General features: G+C 52.8%; 7 protein-coding genes across 7 annotated transcripts; 5 read left to right on the forward strand and 2 right to left on the reverse strand.

Moving 5' to 3' along the window:
* Window positions 1-211: 211 nt before the first annotated feature.
* Window positions 212-1,197, forward strand: B0T23DRAFT_384348 (uncharacterized protein). The gene is made up of 2 exons (XM_062837470.1): window positions 212-986; window positions 1,046-1,197. The coding sequence occupies exon 1, from the start codon at window positions 503-505 to the stop codon at window positions 902-904; it is 402 nt and encodes a 133-aa protein (XP_062690687.1). The 5' UTR covers window positions 212-502; the 3' UTR covers window positions 905-986; window positions 1,046-1,197.
* Window positions 1,193-3,562, forward strand: B0T23DRAFT_189446 (Rhodanese-like protein). The gene is made up of 3 exons (XM_062833200.1): window positions 1,193-1,844; window positions 1,915-2,125; window positions 2,225-3,562. The coding sequence occupies exons 1-3, from the start codon at window positions 1,475-1,477 to the stop codon at window positions 3,378-3,380; spliced, it is 1,737 nt and encodes a 578-aa protein (XP_062690688.1). The 5' UTR covers window positions 1,193-1,474; the 3' UTR covers window positions 3,381-3,562.
* Window positions 3,563-4,555: 993 nt separating this feature from the next.
* On the forward strand, window positions 4,556-7,185 carry B0T23DRAFT_384351 (CwfJ C-terminus 1-domain-containing protein-like protein). The gene is made up of 2 exons (XM_062837471.1): window positions 4,556-5,055; window positions 5,110-7,185. Exons 1-2 carry the CDS (start codon window positions 5,042-5,044, stop codon window positions 6,770-6,772), a joined length of 1,677 nt encoding a protein of 558 aa, XP_062690689.1. The 5' UTR covers window positions 4,556-5,041; the 3' UTR covers window positions 6,773-7,185.
* A 145-nt stretch (window positions 7,186-7,330) lies between these two features.
* Window positions 7,331-15,347, forward strand: B0T23DRAFT_455086 (armadillo-type protein). Its single transcript, XM_062841224.1, has 2 exons — window positions 7,331-8,758; window positions 8,818-15,347. The coding sequence occupies exons 1-2, from the start codon at window positions 7,401-7,403 to the stop codon at window positions 15,338-15,340; spliced, it is 7,881 nt and encodes a 2,626-aa protein (XP_062690690.1). The 5' UTR covers window positions 7,331-7,400; the 3' UTR covers window positions 15,341-15,347.
* Window positions 15,348-15,379: 32 nt separating this feature from the next.
* Window positions 15,380-17,283, reverse strand: B0T23DRAFT_384353 (putative 20S proteasome subunit C1). Its single transcript, XM_062837472.1, has 3 exons — window positions 17,020-17,283; window positions 16,659-16,883; window positions 15,380-16,459 (listed from the first exon to the last, which is right to left on the reverse strand). Exons 1-3 carry the CDS (start codon window positions 17,020-17,022, stop codon window positions 15,794-15,796), a joined length of 894 nt encoding a protein of 297 aa, XP_062690691.1. The 5' UTR covers window positions 17,023-17,283; the 3' UTR covers window positions 15,380-15,793.
* Window positions 17,284-17,763: 480 nt separating this feature from the next.
* B0T23DRAFT_189549 (uncharacterized protein) lies at window positions 17,764-19,240 on the reverse strand. Its single transcript, XM_062833201.1, has 4 exons — window positions 19,104-19,240; window positions 18,940-18,980; window positions 17,939-18,843; window positions 17,764-17,875 (listed from the first exon to the last, which is right to left on the reverse strand). The coding sequence occupies exon 3, from the start codon at window positions 18,793-18,795 to the stop codon at window positions 17,989-17,991; it is 807 nt and encodes a 268-aa protein (XP_062690692.1). The 5' UTR covers window positions 18,796-18,843; window positions 18,940-18,980; window positions 19,104-19,240; the 3' UTR covers window positions 17,764-17,875; window positions 17,939-17,988.
* A 1,150-nt stretch (window positions 19,241-20,390) lies between these two features.
* B0T23DRAFT_321273 (DnaJ-domain-containing protein) lies at window positions 20,391-22,087 on the forward strand (the record flags this gene model as incomplete). The annotated part of the gene is made up of 4 exons (XM_062835222.1): window positions 20,391-20,450; window positions 20,945-21,153; window positions 21,237-21,879; window positions 22,010-22,087. 4 exons carry the CDS (start codon window positions 20,391-20,393, stop codon window positions 22,085-22,087), a joined length of 990 nt encoding a protein of 329 aa, XP_062690693.1.
* Between the last annotated feature and the right edge of the window lie 63 nt (window positions 22,088-22,150).

The following is a 22,150-nucleotide window of genomic DNA, read 5'->3' on the forward strand; positions in this document are numbered from 1 at the left end:
AATTAAAGTGACACATGCCAGGGGTCTCCGAAAGCGCCCGAGCGCAGCGCTCGCTCCAGGTACTACCCACATGGAACTTCCTAGGTTGCTGGGTAACAGCCCAGTCCAGTTACCACCGGTTACAAACAACCTAACCGGGTAATAACATGCAGTAAACCTTTCGCTAAAATGCTGTAAACCCTCCTCTAACATGTCGAGGATAGCGCTGATTGCTCCTGCCAACCCACGATAGCGTCAACTCCAGTACCGCCTCGGCCTGGTGTCGTTCTCGTTGTTGGGCTTCCGTAGGTGCAACGCCGTTGCAACCCTCCTTCCTCGTTGCCCCTTCCGCCAACCAGTTGAAGGCAGGACCTTGAACGTCGCCGAGTGCTCCTCCAATTTTCGGGGACCACTGAACAGCTCATTGAACAGCGCAGACATCCGATTTTGTCAACTTCCTACCAGCCACTTGAGCGAGCGAGGTCCAAGTTTACTTGCGAGTTCTCGTCCAGCTTCTGGATGGATGTTTACAGCAGCTCCCCTCTTCGCTTTCACTCAGCATTGGACCGTGACACATGCGTGCACACAACACCTACGTGCTCCTCCTTCTTACAACAACGAATGCACGTTCTGCTCTTCGACCTTTATTCTAGCTTTTCAACATAGCCAGCCCAGTTCACCCTATGCGGTCGCCCATTCGCAGTCCTCAAAAAGACTCCATCCCGTCACCCACCAGGCTGTCCGTGTGCAGCTGAGCGCTTGTGCCAAACCTCGTTCACCCCGCCCCCAGGCCGCAGGCCATCACTACCCGTCTACCCACAATACAACGGAACCCACTGCCTACCTAAAAGAACACCTCAAAAGAAGTTCTGCCGTGCGCAAAGGTTTGCACAGCTGCATACCGCCCGTGGCATTGAACAACTAGACGGAACCGACCATACTTTAGTTTTCGAACAAGGAAAAACGGAGATTGTTTGATCCCGGCGACCACAGAGCTTCTAAAACTGGTCCGAGTTCCCTGCCTGCACTTTCGGGAAGGCATTGTTGGCTGACGGATATGGACTAGGCTTTGATCGACATCGATGTCGGCGCGTCCAGTTTACAACACTAGTTAGCTTAAGGTCTTTCTGTCATCTTGCTCGGCGACAATCTTCAAGTCCCAAGTCCAGTCCAGTCCCCTTGGTCTTCCGTGCGCGCCAACTCGAGCGGACCTTTCTCTCGGTGTCCAGGTCCATAGCATCGCGACGGCGAACCCGACAATAGCAGCTCTCGACGACAGTGACGACGATTCCACGAACGCGAATCAGCCAGCCACAGCATCGATTGGCGACCCTTCTTCGAGTGCTGCGCAAGCTTCAGTCGTATCTCCAAAAATTGGCTTTTGTTCAATATTCAGACGGAACCCGGCCCAACGACAGACCAATTGGAACACCGATCTATGCCGAACGCCAATCCGTAGGAAAGTCGAAACTGGTTGGAGAGTTGTCACGATAATATGGAGGCTTCATCGCCCCTGGCCGCGATTCGGCCTGCTCCGCCGTCCTTCAGCCAGCCAGAAGTGCTTGGACCGCGCAATGGCAACTTGGCGCCACCAACAGGTCTCTTCAACTTCAAGCGATCCAATGCGGACTTGTTCAACACCAAACATGCAGGAAGGTCTTCGCCTAAGGGTTCGCTGGTGACCGGGTCGTCAGAAAACTTCAAGCTCAATGAAGCAGGGTTAGCCTTCTCACCTAGAAGTCGAACAACCGATAGCATTGTCGACAGTGTTGACCAAATGGAACTTTGCAGTAGCCCGTTACTTCCGACACCACGGCGTGCGCTGTTCACCTCAACAGGTATTGAAAACGCGGTTGAAGGTCGTGGTAAGTAATCAACGGAGCGAACAATCTGCTACATAGCTTATTTAAAGCTCAGACGCTGACAGATCTGTAGGGTATGCAACCACGCCGCCGCCTCCTGCATCTTCGTCACCTGCAGTTAACAGGTTGGACATGTCTCCGGTACCGATTAAGGCACCTTTCCTGTCACGTCTCGCCGCTAGTCCTTCTCCGGCTGCAGTGGATTCTGGCGATGAAGACACACTACCAGACTCACCTGCTGCTGTGCGGCAGCTGTCCCAAGAATCCAAGGGAATTGGTGCCGAGTAAGTTCATGCCTAACTTTTGATCAGCATATCTTCCTGAACTCTACCCTCGTCCTTTGGTCTGTGCAGAAGCTAATCATCCCCTCTTCTCTTTGCCAGGCGAAGGAGACTAGGCTTGTCTCGTCCACCTCTGGCCCGGGCCAAAGGTTACAGCACGAGTAGTATACCCGGGCGCTCCAACGGTTCGGGGTCGGGGCTGCCGCCCTTCCGCTTCGGTGGCCGGAACCTAAAGGTACCCATCTCCCCTTCGGTGTCGTTGTCATTGAGCGAATGTTTCGAGGAATCACCCCCGCAGGAGCGCCGGACACCTGTCTTGCCGGGTAGTCCATGCTCTAATGCAGCGGCAGCGCGCTGCAAGACTCATTTTGGCAGCGTCAGCAGCATTAACAGCGTTCGCAAACGTTCTCCCACCAACAATGCCCGCACACCTTCGAACCCCTTTGCCCGGCAAAGGAAAACATTCCGCCGCTCGCTGTCCATGTTTGAGAGCCCGGGCGACATTGTCAAGCCTAAGGAGCGCACATCTCTTCCATCTAGTCTCAAGTCTGTCGTGGATGTCAACGAACCTCAGGAGCCTTTATTGCCACATTTTTTCCCTTCAGGCGAGAACGATTCTATCCCACGCATCAGCCGAGACACATTGCTCGAGGTGCTTGACGGCAAGTATGGTAGTCAGTACTCGCACAGGATGATTATTGACTGCCGCTTCGAGTACGAGTATGAAGGTGGCCACATTGACGGGGCCATCAATTACAATGACAAGGAGCTTTTGGCGAGACATCTGTTCGAGACCCCTATGGAAGGGCGCACGCTCTTGATTTTTCATTGCGAATATTCGGCCCATCGCGCGCCCATCATGGCCCGCCACATACGGTCCGAAGACCGCACTATCAACGCCGAATTCTATCCTAAACTCACGTACCCCGATGTTTACATTCTGGACGGAGGCTATAGCGGATTCTTCCAAAATCACCGGGAACGTTGCTGCCCTCAAGCGTATATCGAGATGAATGACGCCGAACATGTCAGCACGTGCGAGCGAGAAATGGGCCGTCTACGCCAGACCCGTAAGGGCTTTAGTAGGGCCCAGACCTACGCATTCGGGCAGCGTGAACGCAAGTCCGACAAATTCGAGGCTGTTTCGCCAACCGCGCCGGGCCGCAAGGTTTCTCGGGATGATGAGGAGGACATGATAGGAGCATCGCCCATTCTCGGAAATGACCGAAGCCATTCTAGGCGCATGGCTACCTTCTGAAGCCGAGAAATGGCATGTCCAGACATGAACAGAGCACCACCGTTGATATCGGCTGTGATTTGCCACAATGGAGAGCGTCTGACCTCGCGCTCGGGACCCTGGGGCCTGGATAATACTTGATCGTGGGCTGTTGCGATCAAGGTGTACAAACGGTGTACTTGAACATATGGCCAACAAAGTTGCCTACTAACGACATACCCCTACGAAAATATCTGCTTTCGGCTGTCATGTTTCTCTTGGGAGTTTCTTCCTTACACTTTCTTCCTATACCCCAAGACTTTCAGCACTGCAGCCTCTGTGGCAACGTATAGAGCTAGACCTGTCGTTCGATGGTGATCATCGATACTCCCTTGCTCTGCATCGGTTAGAGTAGCATCTCACACTGAGCGTTCTTCAAGTTTCCTTCTATATCATAACTCGTACGGGAAATACCACAGCGAAAGCAAATCAAGCAAAACAACATATTGTCCGTCCTTGATGTTGACTGTACTAGTGCTTTGGCCAGACTCGAAACTTGATGGAGACCCATAGGTGGTTCCAAGCATAGGATGTCACAACTAAGGTGTATTGTGACGTGCCCAACAAGGAGCTCTGAACGAAAAAGTTACGGAGGGATGTACGCATCGATGGGGACAAAGGCTAGGCGAGTCTAGGAGTATAGCGGGGTGGTCATACTTCGATGTGAGGTAATAATGTAAATCAGAGTAGTAGAATGGGTGTGAGAGCTTGAAGGTTGTTCAATGGGAGCATCTACTGGTATGCAGTGCCTCTCGGTGCAGTCATGATAAATTAGGGCTAAAGGTGTAACACGCTGTGTAACACGTAAGTGAGAACACAAGCAGCTTCCTTCTTTCGCATTGCTAGATAATTCTTCACTTCCTTACTGGCGCTATATATTTTACATCTTTCGAGAAAATGAGTGTGATTCTGAAGGATCAGAGACGAGTTACATGGGATGGAAGTATAGTTTCCAGAGATCGGGGTGGGTGGAGTTGAGACGGGGCAGAGCGCGGGACGGACCCGACAATGTGGATCTTCATCGGTACGGAGCGGACTTGTTCAACTCATGGGGCTCCACTTGTCCCGAGGCCGGATGGGAAGGTACCCGGCCTACCTAGCGCAACTTTGTCGGTTCGGGCTCCGATGAACTTTTAACACTTTGAGAGTTAAAACAAGGTGAGGATGTCCCAGCATTAACTTATGTCGCAATCCTAGGCTTTTTTGCTAGTGTTACGAAGAATGAAGGACGAATCCGCGCTTCGTGGAGGTCTGATGTCAAAAAACATCGTTCTATCGGGGCGCCAGGATAGTACTCCACGATAAGAGAGTTCCCATTCTTGCAAAACATCAATGTCCGTTCCTTTGTTCAACTAGACCTTGCATCGTCCTCAAAACACGTACCGCATCCCCAGCTTAATTGGTCGACACGCCTCAATTTGATCTGGTACCTATCGACACCTTCGTCCTTTTTTTTCTTCTATTTTTTCCTGTTTGACACTGCGGCCGGCCTTCTCTTCATCCTTTCATCCAACTTGAAGATTTTCATTAGCTCTCTCGATTTGAGATGAACACCGTCCCTTCCAACCAGCACTTCATATAAAATCATCGTTCACCACATCTGTCGTGTTCTCTCCCTCATCATCGGTCCTCAACTTTGCAACATGGCCGCTAAAATGTCAGTACGAAGCCAATTGCACTTCAACAACATCACTCATACTGACCAAATCAGCTTCGTTTTCGGTAGCATCAACGGTCAGCTCCAGTCTGCGTTCAGCAAACTATCGACGTTGCACGCCAAGAATGTTTTTAGCTTCGCAATTGTCACTGGTAATTTATTTGGTGAAGGCCAAGATGATGATCAGCTCACTGCCCTTCTAGCCGGCGAAATTCAGATCCCGTGTCCGACCTACTTCACTGTCGGGACAGTCCCATTACCTGTACAAGTCATTGAGCGAATCGAAAAGGATGAGGAGATCGCACCAAATCTTCATTACCTGGGCAAGCGGAGCGTTACCAAGACCTCAGAAGGTGTTCGGATTGTTACTCTGGGTGGATTGCTTGATCCTGCCGTCGTCGCGGGTCAGTCCAAGGAACAGTATCTGCCCTTCCACACCGAAGGTGACATCAAGTCTTTGCGCGGCGCCAACAATGGCGATATTCTCCTCACCACAGTGTGGCCATCCGATGTATGGAAGAACAGCGCGAAAGCACGAGAGCAAAACCTTACCACGGATGTCATCCCTTCCAGCCAGGCAATCGCCGACCTTTGCGCCCATCTTAAGCCCCGCTATCATTTCACCATGTCCCCGGACAACTTCGCATTTGAGCGCGAGCCATTTTTTCCCGAATCAAGAGGAGAGGAGGATAAGGACAAGGGACTGGACGTGACACGGTTTATTTCACTCGCTCCATGGGCCAACACGTCCAGGGCGAAGTCGATGTACGCTTTCACCCTTAACAGAGAAACGATCGTGTCGCCTCCCGTGGGAAGCACCCTCACGCCCTTTTATAAGCCAGCTGCCGCTGCACAGAAACGTACAGCTGACGAAGCGGGCTTTTCACGCTTCGCAAACGGAAATCACGAGGGCGACCGCAGGCGTCGCAAGCACCAGCGACGCGAACGCTCTCCTCCACCCGGACCGGAAAGGTGTTTCTTTTGCTTGTCGAACCCTAATCTGCCCACGCACATGATCTGTAGCATCGGCGAGGAGGCATATCTTGCAACTGCGAAGGGGCCCCTACCTTCCGCTGAAACATTTAAGTCGCAGGGTCTTGACTTCCCAGGTCATCTCATCATTACGCCCACCCCGCACATCCCTTCTTTGAACGTCGCGGCTCTCGCCGACAGCGGCGAAGATGTCAAGAAAACTTTCAAGGAGATGACGCGCTTCCGCGAGTCGCTGCAGGGCATGGTTTCGAAGCAGTCCAAGGGAAAGCTCGGTGCCGTTACCTGGGAGATCAACCGCGCGAGGAATATTCACGTCCACTGGCAATTCATGCCTGTGCCTGTGGAGATGGTTCGCAAGGGGTTGGTGGAGGCCGGTTTTCAGATCTTGGCGAAGGATACTAATATAGGAAAGTTTATTTCGAAGGAATTCGAGACGGCCGATGAGATTCCTGGCGACTATCTCCGTGTTTGGATCTGGGCAGAGGAGGAGGGCGACGCGGAAAAGGGTGGCGCAGAGGGCGGCCAGGTAATCTCCAAGACCCTGCTGCTGCAGATTGATGAGAATGTTCGCTTTGACCTTCAGTTCCCCCGCAAGGTCATGGCGAAGCTGCTCGGTGAGGAAGGCAGGGTTATTTGGCAGGATGTTGGTCAGTCGGTGGAGGAGGAGTCGAAGGATGTTGCGGCGTTCAGAGCAGCTTTCAAGGAATGGGATTTTACGCTCTAACTGGGACCCAGACGTAAGAAATGGTACAGGTGGAGATCTGATGGGTTGTCGCGGCCTTGAGGCTTGTGGAAGACATGGAGTGGATTCAATGGGATTGATCGTTGTTGTCAATCTCATTGGTAGCCGTTCACATTTCTCACCAACAATTTGACCTGGAGTTCCAAGGACATATTTCTCCACAGGAAGGCTTAAAATTCCTGGATGTCTTCGTTCATTGGCTTGAAAAAGCATATATAGAGCACATGCTACGCTTGTATTAAAGGCGAAAACGATGAGCTCTTCGTATTGGGAGCTCTGTAAAGAGGGTTGGGGCGTAAACATATCTCTTAAAGACATATTTGCTGGATATGCATTTAGTAGTAGATTCATATTCATATGATCATCCTTGCCGCCCCCGCAAGACACAACGCTCCGCTCTTATCAGTCAGCTTATCGTAAGGTAGTTCCACCCTGGCAGCACCCTGGCCAAAAAATTTCCAGGCGGGTTGCTGTGCCGGTCTGTCACAGTGTCACTGTCTGTTCTGTTTCGTCTTTGCCATTTTGCTCGCCGCGTGCGAAGCAACACCAAACTTCGAACCCACGGTCCGCCTCCTCGACCAGCGACAATACCGCAGGACCGTTGCCCACGATGCCGTCCACCACGTCAGGACGTATCGTCAAATCCCAGAGGGGGGTGAAAAAGACCCCCCATCAAAAGAACCACCGATGGGAGTCTTTCAGCACCAAGATCTCCAAACTTCATTCGCTCGACCCGCTGCGCAAAGTCCGCCGTCACGATCTCGAAGCCGAAGACCTCGATGCCACCACATCCTACCTGCGCAATGGTCTCGACAAATGGTCTGAACTCAACATCTCGCGCGCCTACGTTCACTTCCGGAGACAGGTCACGTCGTTGACCGACTCTTTGGCCCAGATCCTCTACCATGAGGACAAGATTATGGACCTCTTGGTCGAACATACAGAGAAGCACAACAAGGAAACCCTCGAACCATTGTTGGACCTCATCACCGCCTTCGCCCACGACTTGGGCGTGCGATTTGAGAAGCACTACCCACGAGCTTTGCGCCTGATCGTTGACCTCGCCAGCAAGGTGCACGACGTAGAGGTCATCGAGTGGACATTCGCCGCGCTGGCCTTCCTTTTCAAATATCTTTCGAGACTCTTAGTTCCCGATCTGCGCCCGACATATGACACAGTTGCTCCCCTGATGGGCAAGGCCAGACAGCCCGGCCATATCGCCAGATTTGCCGCCGAGGCCATGAGCTTCCTGATCAAGAAGGCCGCCGCCCCGAGCCATAAGCAGACGGCGCTACCCTTGATTGTGCAGCACGTACGGGACGATCTCTACAGTATGCATGGGACGAAGCAATTTGGTCTTTACAGTCAGGGAATCATGGTCATGTTCGCAGAGGCCATCAAGGGCGCTGGAAACTCGCTACACTCGACAGGACCTGATGTTATGACAGCTTTGGCGAAGGCTGTACCCGACGAGGAGCTCGATCTTACATCGGAGAAACCGACGATCTGGACTGACGTCTGCTGCGGCGTGCTTACTTCGACCATTCATCACTCGACACCTGAGACGTTTGTACCAGTCGAAACAAGGATTTTTGAGGATGCGGCGGCCACACAACGACCAATTCTCTTTGTCCAGCTCCTCGGCTTTGCTGCCGGTGTTCGCCAGGGAATACGGATCAACGATTGGGCGCTCCTAGTTAAAACTTTGGGTCAACTACTCACGTCCCTATCGACCTATAAGGACAATGCGGAGTTCATGAACTCGCCACGGCTATGGCAACGCGTAATGGTGAATGCGGCTATCATTTGGGCACAGGCACCTATCGATGCCCTCCTTCCCTCATTGTCGAGCTTTAACAGCGCCATGACCAAAGAGCCTCTTATGAGGTGGTATATCCCATTTTGCTCTTACTTGGCCGACTTAAACCCCGATCGCTTCCGGGGACTTTTTCAGAAGGATTTCCAAAAGTGAGTTTTTTTTTTCTCACCCTCCTCCATTAGACATGGCAATATCTAACATCCTACAGATTTATTGTAGCACATTGGTCCGACGCTGCCAACGAAGATTTGCTTTGTGTTCTAATACCGCATATGATCGAGACGGGTGGTCTTCCTAGCCCTCATGCAAAGGAGAGTTTCCCTCTGCCACAATCATGGCAGGACCAGATTGTGAGCAAGTTTGTCCGACTCGAAGATACCCCTTTCCCCGAGAGCGGTGGCTTTGGCAAGGACCGCGAAACCTGGAAGGAAAAGTGTCTGCCAATGTACTCTGGTCTCCTGCGCGTGTTGGAGTCCACTTCGGTACACCCCTCCACGAATGCTCGGATAGCAGAAGTCTTGCTTAAGAAGCTCAAACTCGCTCTCCGGCCGTCTTCATCCCTCCCGACGGACGAGGCCAACTTCATCGTCAGTGATGGGTTCCGTGCCTACCTGAGAATGTGTGCGGCCGCGGGGTCTGTCGATCTCAGCCTTGCTCCGCTGCTCAGAGCCGCTGCGCCGAGATTCTGCCGTCTGCCGAAGTTCCTTGAGGCTTTGCTGGACTATGAGCAGGAACTGAACCGAAAGTCTCAGAGCTCGCCAGAAGCCAATAACGGCCGGGGCAACAGCCCGCAAGAGGAGGATCCTTTGGTGAAGTCTCTCATCAAGAACCTTGCTTCTACATCACACCATCTCCGCCTTGTTTCTTTGCGGATTCTCGACGTCCTGGAGACGACCCCTGATTCGAACGCAGCTTTGTCGACAATGATCCAAGTAGAAGAACTTCCCTTGAATATGCAAAGCGTCCGCGCTATCGCTGTGCATCTACGAAAACTCGGTCAAATCTATCATCACATCGAGGAGAGCTCATGGCTGGTCCAAGCTATCCCGTCCTTCCTTTTTGGCCTTACAACGATACAACTTTCGCCCGTCTGGGATGATGCAGTGGAAGCCATGAAGAAAATTTCGGAAACCAAGCATGGTGAGGAGATTGTTGCCGAGCTGGGCTTTGAGTGGCTTGAGGTGCCGTCCCCTCGCTGGACAGGCCCCTTTGAGGCCCCTGTCGATAATCACCGCAAAGCCATGACGGATTTCGAGTGTACTGGCCTCATGAGACTGCAGGAGGTTGCAGATGACACGGGCAAGGTGGTCAGCGAGTTGTCGCAAAAGCTGCTCAGCACCTTCGAAGAGGGACAAAAGGCGGTGGAACTTCGCTCGGATCGCGCACGCAGCAAAGCTCTCAAGGTGTTCACTGCTCTTCCTAGTTCTGCTGAAAAGCGCTCGAGGAAGATCGTCCCGTACCTTCTGTCCTTCACGGAAGAAGGTCAGACTCCGGCTGCCGAGGAGAACGAGGATCAGCCCTTTTCCGAGGAAGACGGAAGCTGGTCGCTGCAAGACAGGAAGGCCCTTGTGGGTGTCTTCTCCCACTTCGGCAACCCCAAGGTGCTTTGGCAAAGCCAAAGGGTTTACAATGCGCTCTTGAAGCTGCTGGCCAATGGTGATATCGAGCTTCAGAAGATGGCGCTCAAGGCAATTCTGGCGTGGAAGAGCGATGCCATCAAGCCGTATCAGGAACATCTAGAGTATCTTCTTGACGAAGCCCGCTTTAAGAACGAACTCACTGTTCTTTTCCAGGGTGACAACAAGATCCGCCCTGAGCATCGCGCTGAACTGATGCCAGTTCTCCTTCGCTTGTTGTATGGCCGAACCATCTCCAAGAAGGGCGCGGTAAGCGGACGTCACGGTCTCCATAACACACGTTTGGCCGTTATTAGACAGCTGGATGTGGTGGATATGGGCAAGTTCTTGGATATCGCCCTTGGCGAGCTCCGCAGTGTCCGTATCCTGGATGGCGATGTTGTCCGGGAGAGCACCTTTGCCGAAGAGCTCATTCCAGTGCGCAAGCAGGTCGGTATGCTGAACATGGTCGAGGCGATCATCAATGAACTCGGAACCGCTGTTGTTTCGTATATGGACGCGCTTGTCAATGCTGTCCTGTTCTGTTTGATCACAGCGTGCAGAAACCTGGGAGCCGCCTCTGAAGATCCCGAGGAGGCGGAGCCGGTACAGAATGCTTCATTGTACAAGGTGGTGCGGACCACTGGTCTCAAGTGTCTTTGCAAACTGTTCCAGAACGCGCAGACCTTTGACTGGACACCGTATGAGAATGTGATCGTGAAGGAAACCGTCAGCCCTCGCATTGAAAAGCTCCCAGCCGAGACTACTCAGGGTGTTTCTGGCGTGTGGAGGCTCCTGTCGACCTGGGCCGTTCTGCCTAAGGCGGCCTTGTTCCTTAACATCGACAAGCGCATCCTTCCAAAGGTCATCGAGAGTCTTGGTATCGAGAAGGGCAAGGATGAGGTCAAGGTCCATGCGCTAGAGATTCTCAAGAGCCTTATCGGTCTGGCTCAAGCTCCTGCGGCCGTATCCGAATACAATGAGCTCATTAAGGATGAGCTTTTAATGCCGAATATCAATCTTATGCTCAAGGAGATTGGCGGTCTTCTCCGTGATCAGACTGACATTGGAAAGGATCTCCTCGGCACTGCCGTCGATACTGTTGTTCTCCTTGCGCCAATTGTTGATAGCTCCTCCGCCAGTGTTCAGGACATGGTGGACATTGCTACCTACTTGCTCAACCAGCCAGCACGTCGCGTCAGCCCCAAGGTCAAGGGATCCATCCTGCTGATCCTCAAACAATTCCTCGTTCTGGAAGACATTCAGACAAATGGGGAGCTGAAGAAGAGAGTTTACAGCACCCTCGCTGGGCTCTTTGGATACTTCAAGGATAAGGAGAACAGACAGACGCTTGCCGACGTCTTACTTGTGTTTGCCTCCATGGAGCCGTGGGCTCAGGAGGTGGCAGATATCTGCCGTGACTTGAACTCGTACAATGTGAGGAGGCTGGACGAGCCGGACTACAACACCCGACTCACTGCCTTCAACCGTATCTCTGGCGAACGCGAGACCCCCTTCACGATCGACGAGTGGATGCCGTTGCTGCATAACCTCTTGTTCTATATCAACCAGGACGAGGAGTTTGGTGTGCTGTCCACCAACGCTGCTGACGGACTGTGCAAGTTCATCAGGGCGGCTGAGGCAGCCTGGGCAGGACCTCAACAAGATGCGTATACTAGCATTATGTCCGATATCATCCTGCCTGCCATTTATGCTGGGTCTAGAGAAGCCTCGGAGACTGTCCGCCGTGAGGTGGTGCGTGTCTTTGGATACTTGGTCGCTCATCTCCCATCCTGGGACCAGGTGTCTGACTTGACTTTACTGGTTCCTGCATCTGATGAGGCAGACAAGGCGTTCTTCTTCCATATCATGAGTCCTGCCATCGCCAGACAGCTGCAGGCTTTGCGTCTGTTGGAAGCGGCTAATGAGAAGAGCGAGTTCCGGTCGAAGCACATCAGCCAGTTCTTTATTCCGCTTCTTGAACACTTCATCTTCGGTCAGACGGAAGGAGGTGATGATCACGGGCTTAGCGCGCAGACCATCGCCGCCATTGCTGGGTTGACTGCCTCATTGGACTGGCAGCAATACCGCACTATTCTGCGTCGTTTCGTCTCATACATTGAGTCAAAGCCTGAATGGCAGAAGCGGGTGATCCGCCTCCTTGAGAAGGAGATCGATGTGTTGCGCGCCGCTAACACGCAAAGGCCTAATGCCGATGCCATGGAGATTGATGGTGTTGAGGCTCCCAAGCTTCGCAGACTTGCCAAGACCATTCCTGATCAGGAGAAGCTTAGCGCTGAGATTGTGAACAACTTCCTGCCTATTCCTATCAAGCACCTCCATGAAAAGGATGAAGCCACGGTCAGCACCAGAGTTCCGGTTGGTGTAATCATTGCTAAGCTTGCCACCCTTCTTCCCGAGCCGCTGCTCAATGAGAAGCTGCCTGGTGTGCTTACCGATATCTGCCATATCCTCAGGAGCAAGGCGTGGGATGCTCGTGAGATGGCTCGCGATACTCTTTCCAAGATTGCGGTCATTCTGGGCCCTGAAAGGTTTGAGTTCATCCTCAAGGAACTGCGCGGCGCTCTTAGCAGGGGTCCCCAGCTGCACGTCTTGTCTTATACCCTTCATTCCATGCTGTTGGCTGTCATCCCTACCTTCAAGCAAGGCGATCTCGACTACTGCCTCTCTGCCATCATGGCGGTCATCATGGATGATATTTTTGGTGCTACGGGTCAAGAGAAGGATGCTGAGGATTATGTCAGCAAAATGAAGGAGGTGAAGAGCAGCAAGAGTCAAGACTCCATGGAGCTGATTGCCAAGACCGCGTCTATCACACGCCTCAGCGACCTTACCATGCCCTTGCAGGCGCTGTTGCTCGAGAAGCTTGATCTTAGGACAGCTCGCAAGATAGACGAGCTTCTTACCCGCATCACCAAGGGCCTCTTGGAGAACCCGGCGGCTGCCTCACAAGAGATCCTTGTGTTCTGCTATGAAGTCATGCAGGAAGTGTACAAGGCTCAGAAGCCAGAGGATGCGCCCAAGATGGATCCCCGCCTGAAGAGATACATCGTCCAGAAGGCCGCCAAGAGGGCTGATGGAGGAATTACCGCCAAGTATACGTTTAAGCTCATCAAATTCGCCATCGACATCCTTCGTGCTGTCCTCAAGAAGCACGATAACCTCCGCACAGCCAACAACATTGCCGGATTCATGCCTCTGCTCGGTGATGCTGTCTTGTCGATTGAGGAAGAAGTCAAGGTTGCGGCCTTCAGGCTGCTCACCGTCATCGCCAAGGTTCCCTTCAAGAATGGCGAATCCACTGCCCTCTACAAGGTGGCTATCAAGGAAGCTATCAAGTCCATGTCCCTGTCTCCCTCAACCGCGTCTGAGCTTGCGCAGGCAGCGTTGAAGCTCATCTCTGTCGTCCTCAGAGACAGGCGTGAGATTCCCATCAAGGAGGCCGCCCTCGATATGCTGCTTAGCAAGTTGAAGGATGACTTGACTGAGCCTCTCTACCGCCATGTCACCTTCAACTTCCTTCGCTCGGTGCTTGATTGTAAGATGGAGACGGCCTCAGTCTATGACACTCTTGACCATGTCGGCACTATCATGATCACCAACGACGACAAGGACACTCGGGATCTGGCTCGCGGTGCTTTCTTCCAGTTCCTTCGCGAATATCCCCAGAAGAGGAACAGATGGGAAAAGCAGCTCAAGTTCATCGTGGCCAACCTCAAGTACGAGCGTGAGGGTGGCCGCTTGTCAGTCATGGAGGTTATCAATCTCTTGCTCAAGAAGACGTCTGACGACTTCATCCAGGAGGTGGCAGCGACATGCTTCATCCCCCTTGTGTTCGTCCTGGCCAATGATGACAGCGAGAAGTGCAGACTCGCTGCCGCAGAGCTGATCAAGGAAACCTTCCGCGTGGCAGACAAGGAGCGTCTTACCAAATTCATGACTCTGATGCGCAACTGGGCCGAGCAAAACGAGAACATGGCAGTGCTCAAGCTCGCAATCCAGGCATTCGGACTCTACTTCGAGGGTCGCGAACCCACCTCCAAGGACAAGAAGGACGTCAACCTTGTTGTCGACAAGATTACCAAGGTTCTCGGCGATGAAGAGACCGTTCAGTCCAACTGGGAGCTTGTCGACACCAGTCTTACCACGGTCCAGACCTTAGTCGCCAAGCATCCCCAGAAGGTTTTGTCGCCTGCCTCTGATATCTTGTGGACCGAGGTCCGTGACACTCTTGCTCACGAGAACCCCACCGTGAAGCTCACCGCGACCAGGCTTCTCAGCATGTACCTCGCGGACTTTGCCCAGAACGCCGGCCAGCAAGCCCAAGCACCTCTCCACGGTTCTCACGGGCGCGAGCTAAGCAAGGAAGAAATCAGTGATCTCGTCCGCTTGGCACTCAGCACCTTCAACGTGCCCGAGGTTGACGAGCCGCTGGCTCACGAGGTCGTCCAGATCTTGCTCTTCCTAGGCAGCTACCTAGATGCCAAAAATACCGACGACGGGGCTGGTGCCGACGAGAAGGAAGACGAGTTGGAAGACGAGGCTGAAGACGAGGAGAACGGCATCCGCAAGAAGCACAAGAAGCCAGTTGACATGGGCTACCTCTTTTACAAGCTCGCCTCCATCATCCGCAAAGAACGCGCCGCCCGGCCCGAGATGCTCGTCTCCAAGCTCTCCGCCATGGACCTGCTCGAATCCTTCTGCTCGAAATCCGAGCCCTCCACTTTGCTTGGTTCCATCAAAACCATCATCCGCCCGCTTCGCAACCTGACCGACCCGTCCATCCCTGGCCCGTTCTCCTTGAACGACGTGTTCAAAACCCGCTACGAGCTGCTCAAGACGAAGGCTTTGTCGGTCCTGGATGTGCTGCAAAGAAAGCTGGGAAGCTCAGAGTATACTAGAGCGTTGTTGGCTGTTAACGAGGATATTCGCAAGAGGAGATCTGCTAGATCTAGTAAGAGAAAGATTGAGGCGATTACGGCGCCGGAAAAGTATGGGATGGAGAAGAGGAAGAAGTTTGAGAAGAAGAAGGAGAAGAGGAAGGAAAAGGGGCGGGAGGCGAGGGATGCTAGGCACGCTTTTCATGCTAGTTAGAGAGGGGGGAGGTGATAGAGGTGTTATAGGAGGAGGAGGAGGAGGAGGAGGAGGATCAAAAGAAATGGAATACCCAGAGGTCAGGTAATGTATGTTGTTGATTGTTGTTGGGTTAAGGTTGGGAAAAGGTAAATATCATATAATGGGAGTTTGGAAGCATTTTCTGGTTGCTTATGGGAACAACTTTTTTTCAGTTGAACTTGCCTCGCAACAAAAGACTACATGCTTCACTAGGTGATTTCCACACCCGCAAGATATATCACTGCCTAAGACAAACCGTAGTGCATCACATGCCATGATTCAGGCCGAATCCCAGATGGCAGTTCCGGAGCTCTTATCACTTGTCAAGAAATCAAATCGCAGTCGTGCCTCATGGTTTAGAATTACATGCTAAGCATCATCACTCCCGCCTCGTTCATTCGTCCATCAATAGCCCAGAGGTTAGGCCCTCCCTTACTCCTCCATCTTGTCCCCGCCCTCTTTCGTTTCCTCTTCCTCCTCGATGTCCTTCGCAGTCATGCGCTCCGCATACTTCTCCGCCTCCTTCCGCAAAGCCTCGGGCACCTCTTGGTGACGGCCCTTCGTGGGACCGTCCGCCCCGCTGATCCAGGTCATCTCGAGCTCGAACTCCTTGTCCTTGTTGTCGTCGTGGGCAACGTAGATAATGCGCGCCGCCTCCTTGACGGCCTGCTCCAGCGTCAGACTCGACTCGCCGTCGCTACTGAGGTCCAGCTTCTCGAGCTCCGCCTTGGCCGCTTGTCTGCCCTTGCCCGTCGCGGCGCCGTAGTATCCCCAGTAGAGGCCCGAGGGCTCCACCATGTACAAGAACGGACCACCGTGCTTCTTGCCCTCCACCTTGCCGCCGGCGCCGACGCTGGGGCCGCTGCCGACCTCGCCTTCCACGGGCGTATCGAGTTCGCTGTCGTAGCCGCCGATGATGGCCGTGATGCCGAAAGGTCGCACAGATTGGTAGAGCGTGTAGGCTTGCATGTAACCGCCCATGCGGCCGGCTAGGTCTTTTGTCGAGATGGGCGTCTTGTAGTTGTCGCGCCAGCCGCGCGCCTCGTCACGGGCGCGGTCCACGAAGTGTCTACCGTCGGGGATCATGCCGGAGTATACCTATCAAAGACGGATTCGCAGTGCGTAGTTAGTAATCGTCGAGCTAAATCAAAAGATAGTGAAGGTCGGGGTATGGTTCGTTCATGCGATGGCGGGGGAGGGTGGTGAAGCTGGCTCCTGCTGCCCCGCAGACGGTCGAAACTCGTGGATGAAACCTGCCCAAACAAAAAGAGACAGAAATATATCTACGTATACGTACAATGCCCAAATGCCTGTCGACTGTCGCAATGCGCTTGTTGGCGCCTTGCTTGAGCAGCTTGGATGTGATAACCTTCTCCGCCGCCAACACGATGCCGTCCTTGCAGCGGATGCCGATCGAGGTGCTGCCATTCTCAACTGCCTTCATGGCATATTCGACTTGGAAGTTGCGACCATCGGGGGAGAAAATGGAGTTGGCAAGATCGTAGCCTGTTCCTATGGAAGTCTGTTTGTTGTTGAAGGCGACTCTGTCAGTTTAATTTCAGGTTCGAGAACCATGGCTTCTTGCGCCCGGCTGTGGTTTGATCGTTTCGGAGATGGATGCCCGCTAACGAGGGACTGCCGGGGCTTGCAAGACGTACCATTATGCCTTAGTTGGGAAGGTGTTGATGTGCGATGCCGGTATTTGTTTGGGTTTCCGGTTTCAAAAGGATGGAGAGGTTCTCGTTGCGCTAGCTGGGGCTCAAGGTGGGTTGCTCAAGAAATGGGTCGTCGGGATCGCTTTATTTGAAGAGGTGATGGTGGTGTTGCTGGTAGCTGCTGCTGCTAATTGCTTCAGTTCAAGGTGAGCTCCATCAGGCAGCCTGGGAGCTGCGTAGCACAATTGCCCCGTAGCACCTCCCTCCTGCTCCACTGCCGTGCGGGACAGCAGCTTGGTCGTCCTGAGGCTGATTTGATGTGGCGTTTGCAACGCTTCATCCACGGAACGGCCAGCCTTGCACCTTTCCAGCCACATCCATTTCCTCACTGGCCCCGCCCACAAGTAGTGTATAATCTCCAGAAACACCCGACCCCACAGGCCGTCCCAGGAAAGCGGAAACGCCTCCTTTTTTGATGTAAACAAACCGTTGTATCACCAGCATATAACGCTTTTACATTCCCACGTAAACCACGAAATGGAATACGAAGCCCGCACAAAAATCAGGAGGACTTGCACCAGCTAGTAGGGTTGACGGAGCATCAGTCTACCATCAAATCTGACCATGACGAGAAAAACGTTGGATTGTTATCCCAGAAATTCTCTAAGCCCAGTCTTCCTAGGTCGAATTGACCAACCTGCGCCGGGCTGGGTAGAAGTGCACCACATCTATAACCAGGATATTTTGAGTGATACTTGAAACAAAAAGTTGTTTGTTTGGATAGAAGTAAAAGACCACGAGTAAACTCATGACCTCTACTTTCCTCAGACCAACGCACACAGCGATATATCGTAGTCAGCTGACAAATTAGCCTACCCGGCAAAGATATAGCTGTACATTCCCAATCAAAATAACGCCATACCTATGCCAAATGGCCTCCTCCATTGCTCCCGAATATACATAACACCTAGCTCAAAGCATCTCCTGATCATCCCTGTACGCCATAAATAGTCCGTACTGGTTTGCCATGGCAACTTGTTGCCTCCAGTCAACCCCCGCGTTAGCATAAACAGGATCGGAATGCGCAGGGTTAAACGTCGGGCCACCGGTGGCAATGGCGAGGGGGCGGCAGGCATCCTTGGTGCGTTCCACGGATTCAGCAAATGCTCGACGAGCGGAGTCTTCATACTCACGGCGAGCCATTTCCTCATAACCTGAAGCCATGTAGGGCTCCATTTCATGATGTGAGTCCGCCGCGATCCAACGACCGTCGCCTGCCTGAATCGGAGTTAGGGGAGTTCCATCGAGGCTCATGGTCACTTCTTGTTCAGCCGCCTGCTGCTGTTGCTGTTGCTCCCATCGGTTCTTGGCCAGGATCTCTTCCTGGTTCACGCTTGTCATACTCCAATCTAGTGTAGGATTATCGTTACGGTTTGTAGGAGGACAGTTGCGCCAAAGGTCAATCAGCCTGTAGCGCTGCGGATCGTCCACTGACTTGAAAAGCTGGAGCTGGGCACGGGACAAGCACGCTGTGTTCACATGGTGCTTTGTGAGGACAGCTTCAACTTCAGATAGTGCAGGCGGCTCTGAAGTCCTTCTGGGTGCAGGCTGTGCTGGTGGGGTGTCCTGGGTACGAACATGGGCTGAGTGGTTGTAGTGTGCCGAGATGTAGACAATCTTCGGTTCTTGATTCAGGACCTGGACTTGTGCGAGTTGCTGAACAGGCTCTAGGGACAAGTTCCGGGAAAAGAGAGCGGAAAGTTCGTCTTGTGAATGCATATTGATGTGGTTCTTGGAGGAATGTGAATCGTTTCAATTGTTGTTATTCTGTGATGTCATAAAAGATTGTTAGCATGTGAGACAAGCAAAATTTGTAAGATGTGACCAAAAGGTTGTGGCAGGAACAGCTTCGTTGTACATTACCTGAGACCCGGGTTGTTCTTTTCTTGTAGTCTTGACAATGCCTGTTGTTGGTTGGTTACACGGCCCTTCCTGCTGCGCAAGTTGGGCTAAGTAGAAGTGGTGATATCGAGCTAGCTGGCTGAGAAGCAAAACAGGAATTGACAGCAAGGACGAAGAGCTTGTACCGCGGCTTTCGAAACGGATGTATTCTAGTACAACTCGTTTTTATTATGGTGTCAACTATTTAAAGAAAAGTGAACGGTTCTCGGCCGACTCTTGAGATTACGAGTGACGGTGACTCGAGGGTGGAGTTTCAAGCGGTGTAGATACGATTTCCTTCCGCGGTATGGAGAGCGAACGAAGATCAAGGTGTTCGTGGTCTGGGATAAGCAACCAGAAATGGCAACGTGACTCGTCTAGTGCTTTGCCGCAGTTTCTCGGTCGTCAAACTTTGTGAAGTTTCGTAAGACTGATGCTTTCCGACTGGCTACCGTGATGTGTGTAGTTTTGAGGTGAAGAGAGATAGGGGAGCAAGATGAGGAAACAAAACTACAGATCATACGAGAGCGGGCGTGGGGAAGTTAAGACTTCTTGTTTGGGCAGGCAACCCGAAGATATCCTCGTGATGATGTGAACGAAAGTGCACGCACATTTGCAGGCAAGATCAAGGAGTGTTGAGAATGGAGGGGCAGGGCAGGCACACCTGGGTTTGGGACGGCGGGGAGGCGGGGGGGATGATTGCAAACTAGCGGTATTTGGGCGGCAGATACACCCCGTCAGGGCCGCTAGGCTCATGATGCGGCACCATCAAGAAAAGCCCGGTGTTCGAACAGACAAACATTGACCATTCAAGAAAGCCGATCATGCTTCGACGGATTCTCGCCATGGTGTAAACTGTGTGATACCAACACCGGGCCGCAAACAGCCTCGAGGGCCGAGGCCCCCCCCAAAAGTGACCAGATGCAGGCCCTGGACGCCGGTGGTTGCATGAATATTGCGCATCAGGCAGCAAAAAACAGTTTCCAGCATTTTCCTGAGACAATTGAGCGCAGACGGGTTTCGAAAATGTGAACTTCGGTGCAGTGTTTGGCGGTTGGGTTGGGCAGTCACACAGTCAGGCTGTTAGCGTCATCACTGCAATCATGCGTCCATCATGATCTGAATGAACGATATGAAACAACGGCTATCAATCGAACCTTTCCGCCCAATCACCAAAGGGGAGGTGACGCATATGATAAATCGGGATGATAGACTACTTCCCTCTCGTCGGGGGTAGAGCAATCATACTCGACAACACTCATATTGTCTTTCGTAGGCCGTACGGAGCATGAAATACGTCGTCAAGTTCGTGCCAATAATAAACTATCATCGACGAAAGGGAACAATCGAATGTTGGAAAGGGCAAAGTAATAACATGAGAAGGGTCCAGAACGTCGGGTGTCGCGCTGGAGACCAAGATCCCCGCTGAGGAAATGGCCCACAGGCGGTCGAGGCGGGGTCAAGGCCGGCCGGGCTCCATCGGGGTAGTAATCGTGGGTTGCAGGGATAGGCTTGACGAGCAGCCACGTGCAAGGCTGTCCAAAGCTTCTAATTGGGTAGCTATGGTCAAACAAGCCACATTTACCCGCCACGGATGACGTTGGTTGGTCTTGACACTGGGACGAGAACCCCAGGGACCATCTTTACAGTTCATAGCGGGAGCAGGTCAGTCATCCCTCCCGTTTTCACGTTCAGATCGATTAACCACTGCCCACCATCCATCTCTGGACGAATAAACAGCCATCGCAAGTGAGGCAGCCAATCGAACAGCTGACCCGTCAGTTTTGAGTCAGTGTTGGAGAGTTTGCCCCGGGAAGAGGTTCCCTCACATGGTTCAGCCGTGTGAAGTAGTTGGCTACCTTATCCACTTTACTTTTACAGTTGATTTGATCTATCTTATCGGGCATTCTCCTCGAAAGTCAACAGTCCCTTTCATTTATCCTATACACTTCCTTTGACTTTGACTGTATATCATTCATACTTCTAGACTTACAAGCAGCTATTGGCCCGAGCCACCCAGACTCCATCACGATGCCTTCAACTCGCCCTCCAAATTACTGTTAGTAAAAGAGACATCAGCTTCCTTGTCCTAGCACTCGCGCGGCAAGGCGGAGAGCTCACATGGCTTCCGATAGATACGATCCTAGGGCTTTCTCCAACCGCCTCGACAAATCAAATTCGTGATGCCTACAAACGGTATGACATCAGCTTTCCTATACACGACTACATACCACCCAAATGACCACCATCAACTAACAAGGTCCTGGCAATGGCGACAGCGCCGCCCTCAAGACGCACCCAGACCGTGTAGCAGCCGATGCGCCCGACCGCGCGGAGCGCACCCGTAAGTTCCAGCTAGTCAACGACGCCTACTATACCCTCTCCGACCCTATTCGGCGCCGGGAATATGACGAGCAGCGCAAGATCTTCGGCGTCGGTGCCGACTCCGTTCCACCATCGTCAGCGTCCTCATCCTGGGGCGGCAGTGCAGCCTCAGGGGGGAGCGGTGGAATGCCAGGCGGCTTCGATAATACCTCCGATCCCTTTGCCGAAGCGGACGCCGGTGCGGGCGGCGCCGGCACCAGCCCCGCCGGCCAAGCGTTCTCCTGGGCATGGAACTTTTTCACCAAGCGGAACCAGAGCAACAACGACAATGGCCGCGCGCAGCAGGACCGTGAGCAAACGCAAAACGAGCAGTTCGCCGATGTCTTCGAGGAGATGTTGCGCGAGGAAGGCATGGCGGAGCCTGACGGCACCAACCGACCAACGAACAAGTTCTGGAGCTTGCTAGGCGGAATCAGCGGTGGCGCGCTGGGCTTCATCGTCGCGAACGTGCCTGGTCTGTTGGCCGGCGTGGTTGCCGGGAACAGATTGGGTGCTATTAGAGACGCAAAGGGGAAGAGTGTCTATGCTGTATTTCAGGTAAGTGCCCTGGTTGTGGACTTTTTAAAACAAGATGAAGATTCGGAAGAAGACAGCGGTCTCGATTACGAATGACGACCTGTTGATGATCGGACATTAATTGGTTTTACCTCTTTTCTTCTTGTGGCAGGAACTCCCTCAAGACGACAAGGCGAGGCTACTCACCCAGTTGGCGGCCAAGGTGTTTAGCCATACAGTGGGAATCTGAACAGTATCTTCGATCTAGCTGGGCGTACCGGTTGTTGTTTCTCTTTGGGGTAAATATATGCAC

The sequence above is a fragment of the Neurospora hispaniola genome (genome assembly GCF_033458365.1).
Source record: "Neurospora hispaniola strain FGSC 10403 chromosome Unknown B0T23scaffold_6, whole genome shotgun sequence".
NCBI lineage: Eukaryota > Fungi > Ascomycota > Sordariomycetes > Sordariales > Sordariaceae > Neurospora > Neurospora hispaniola.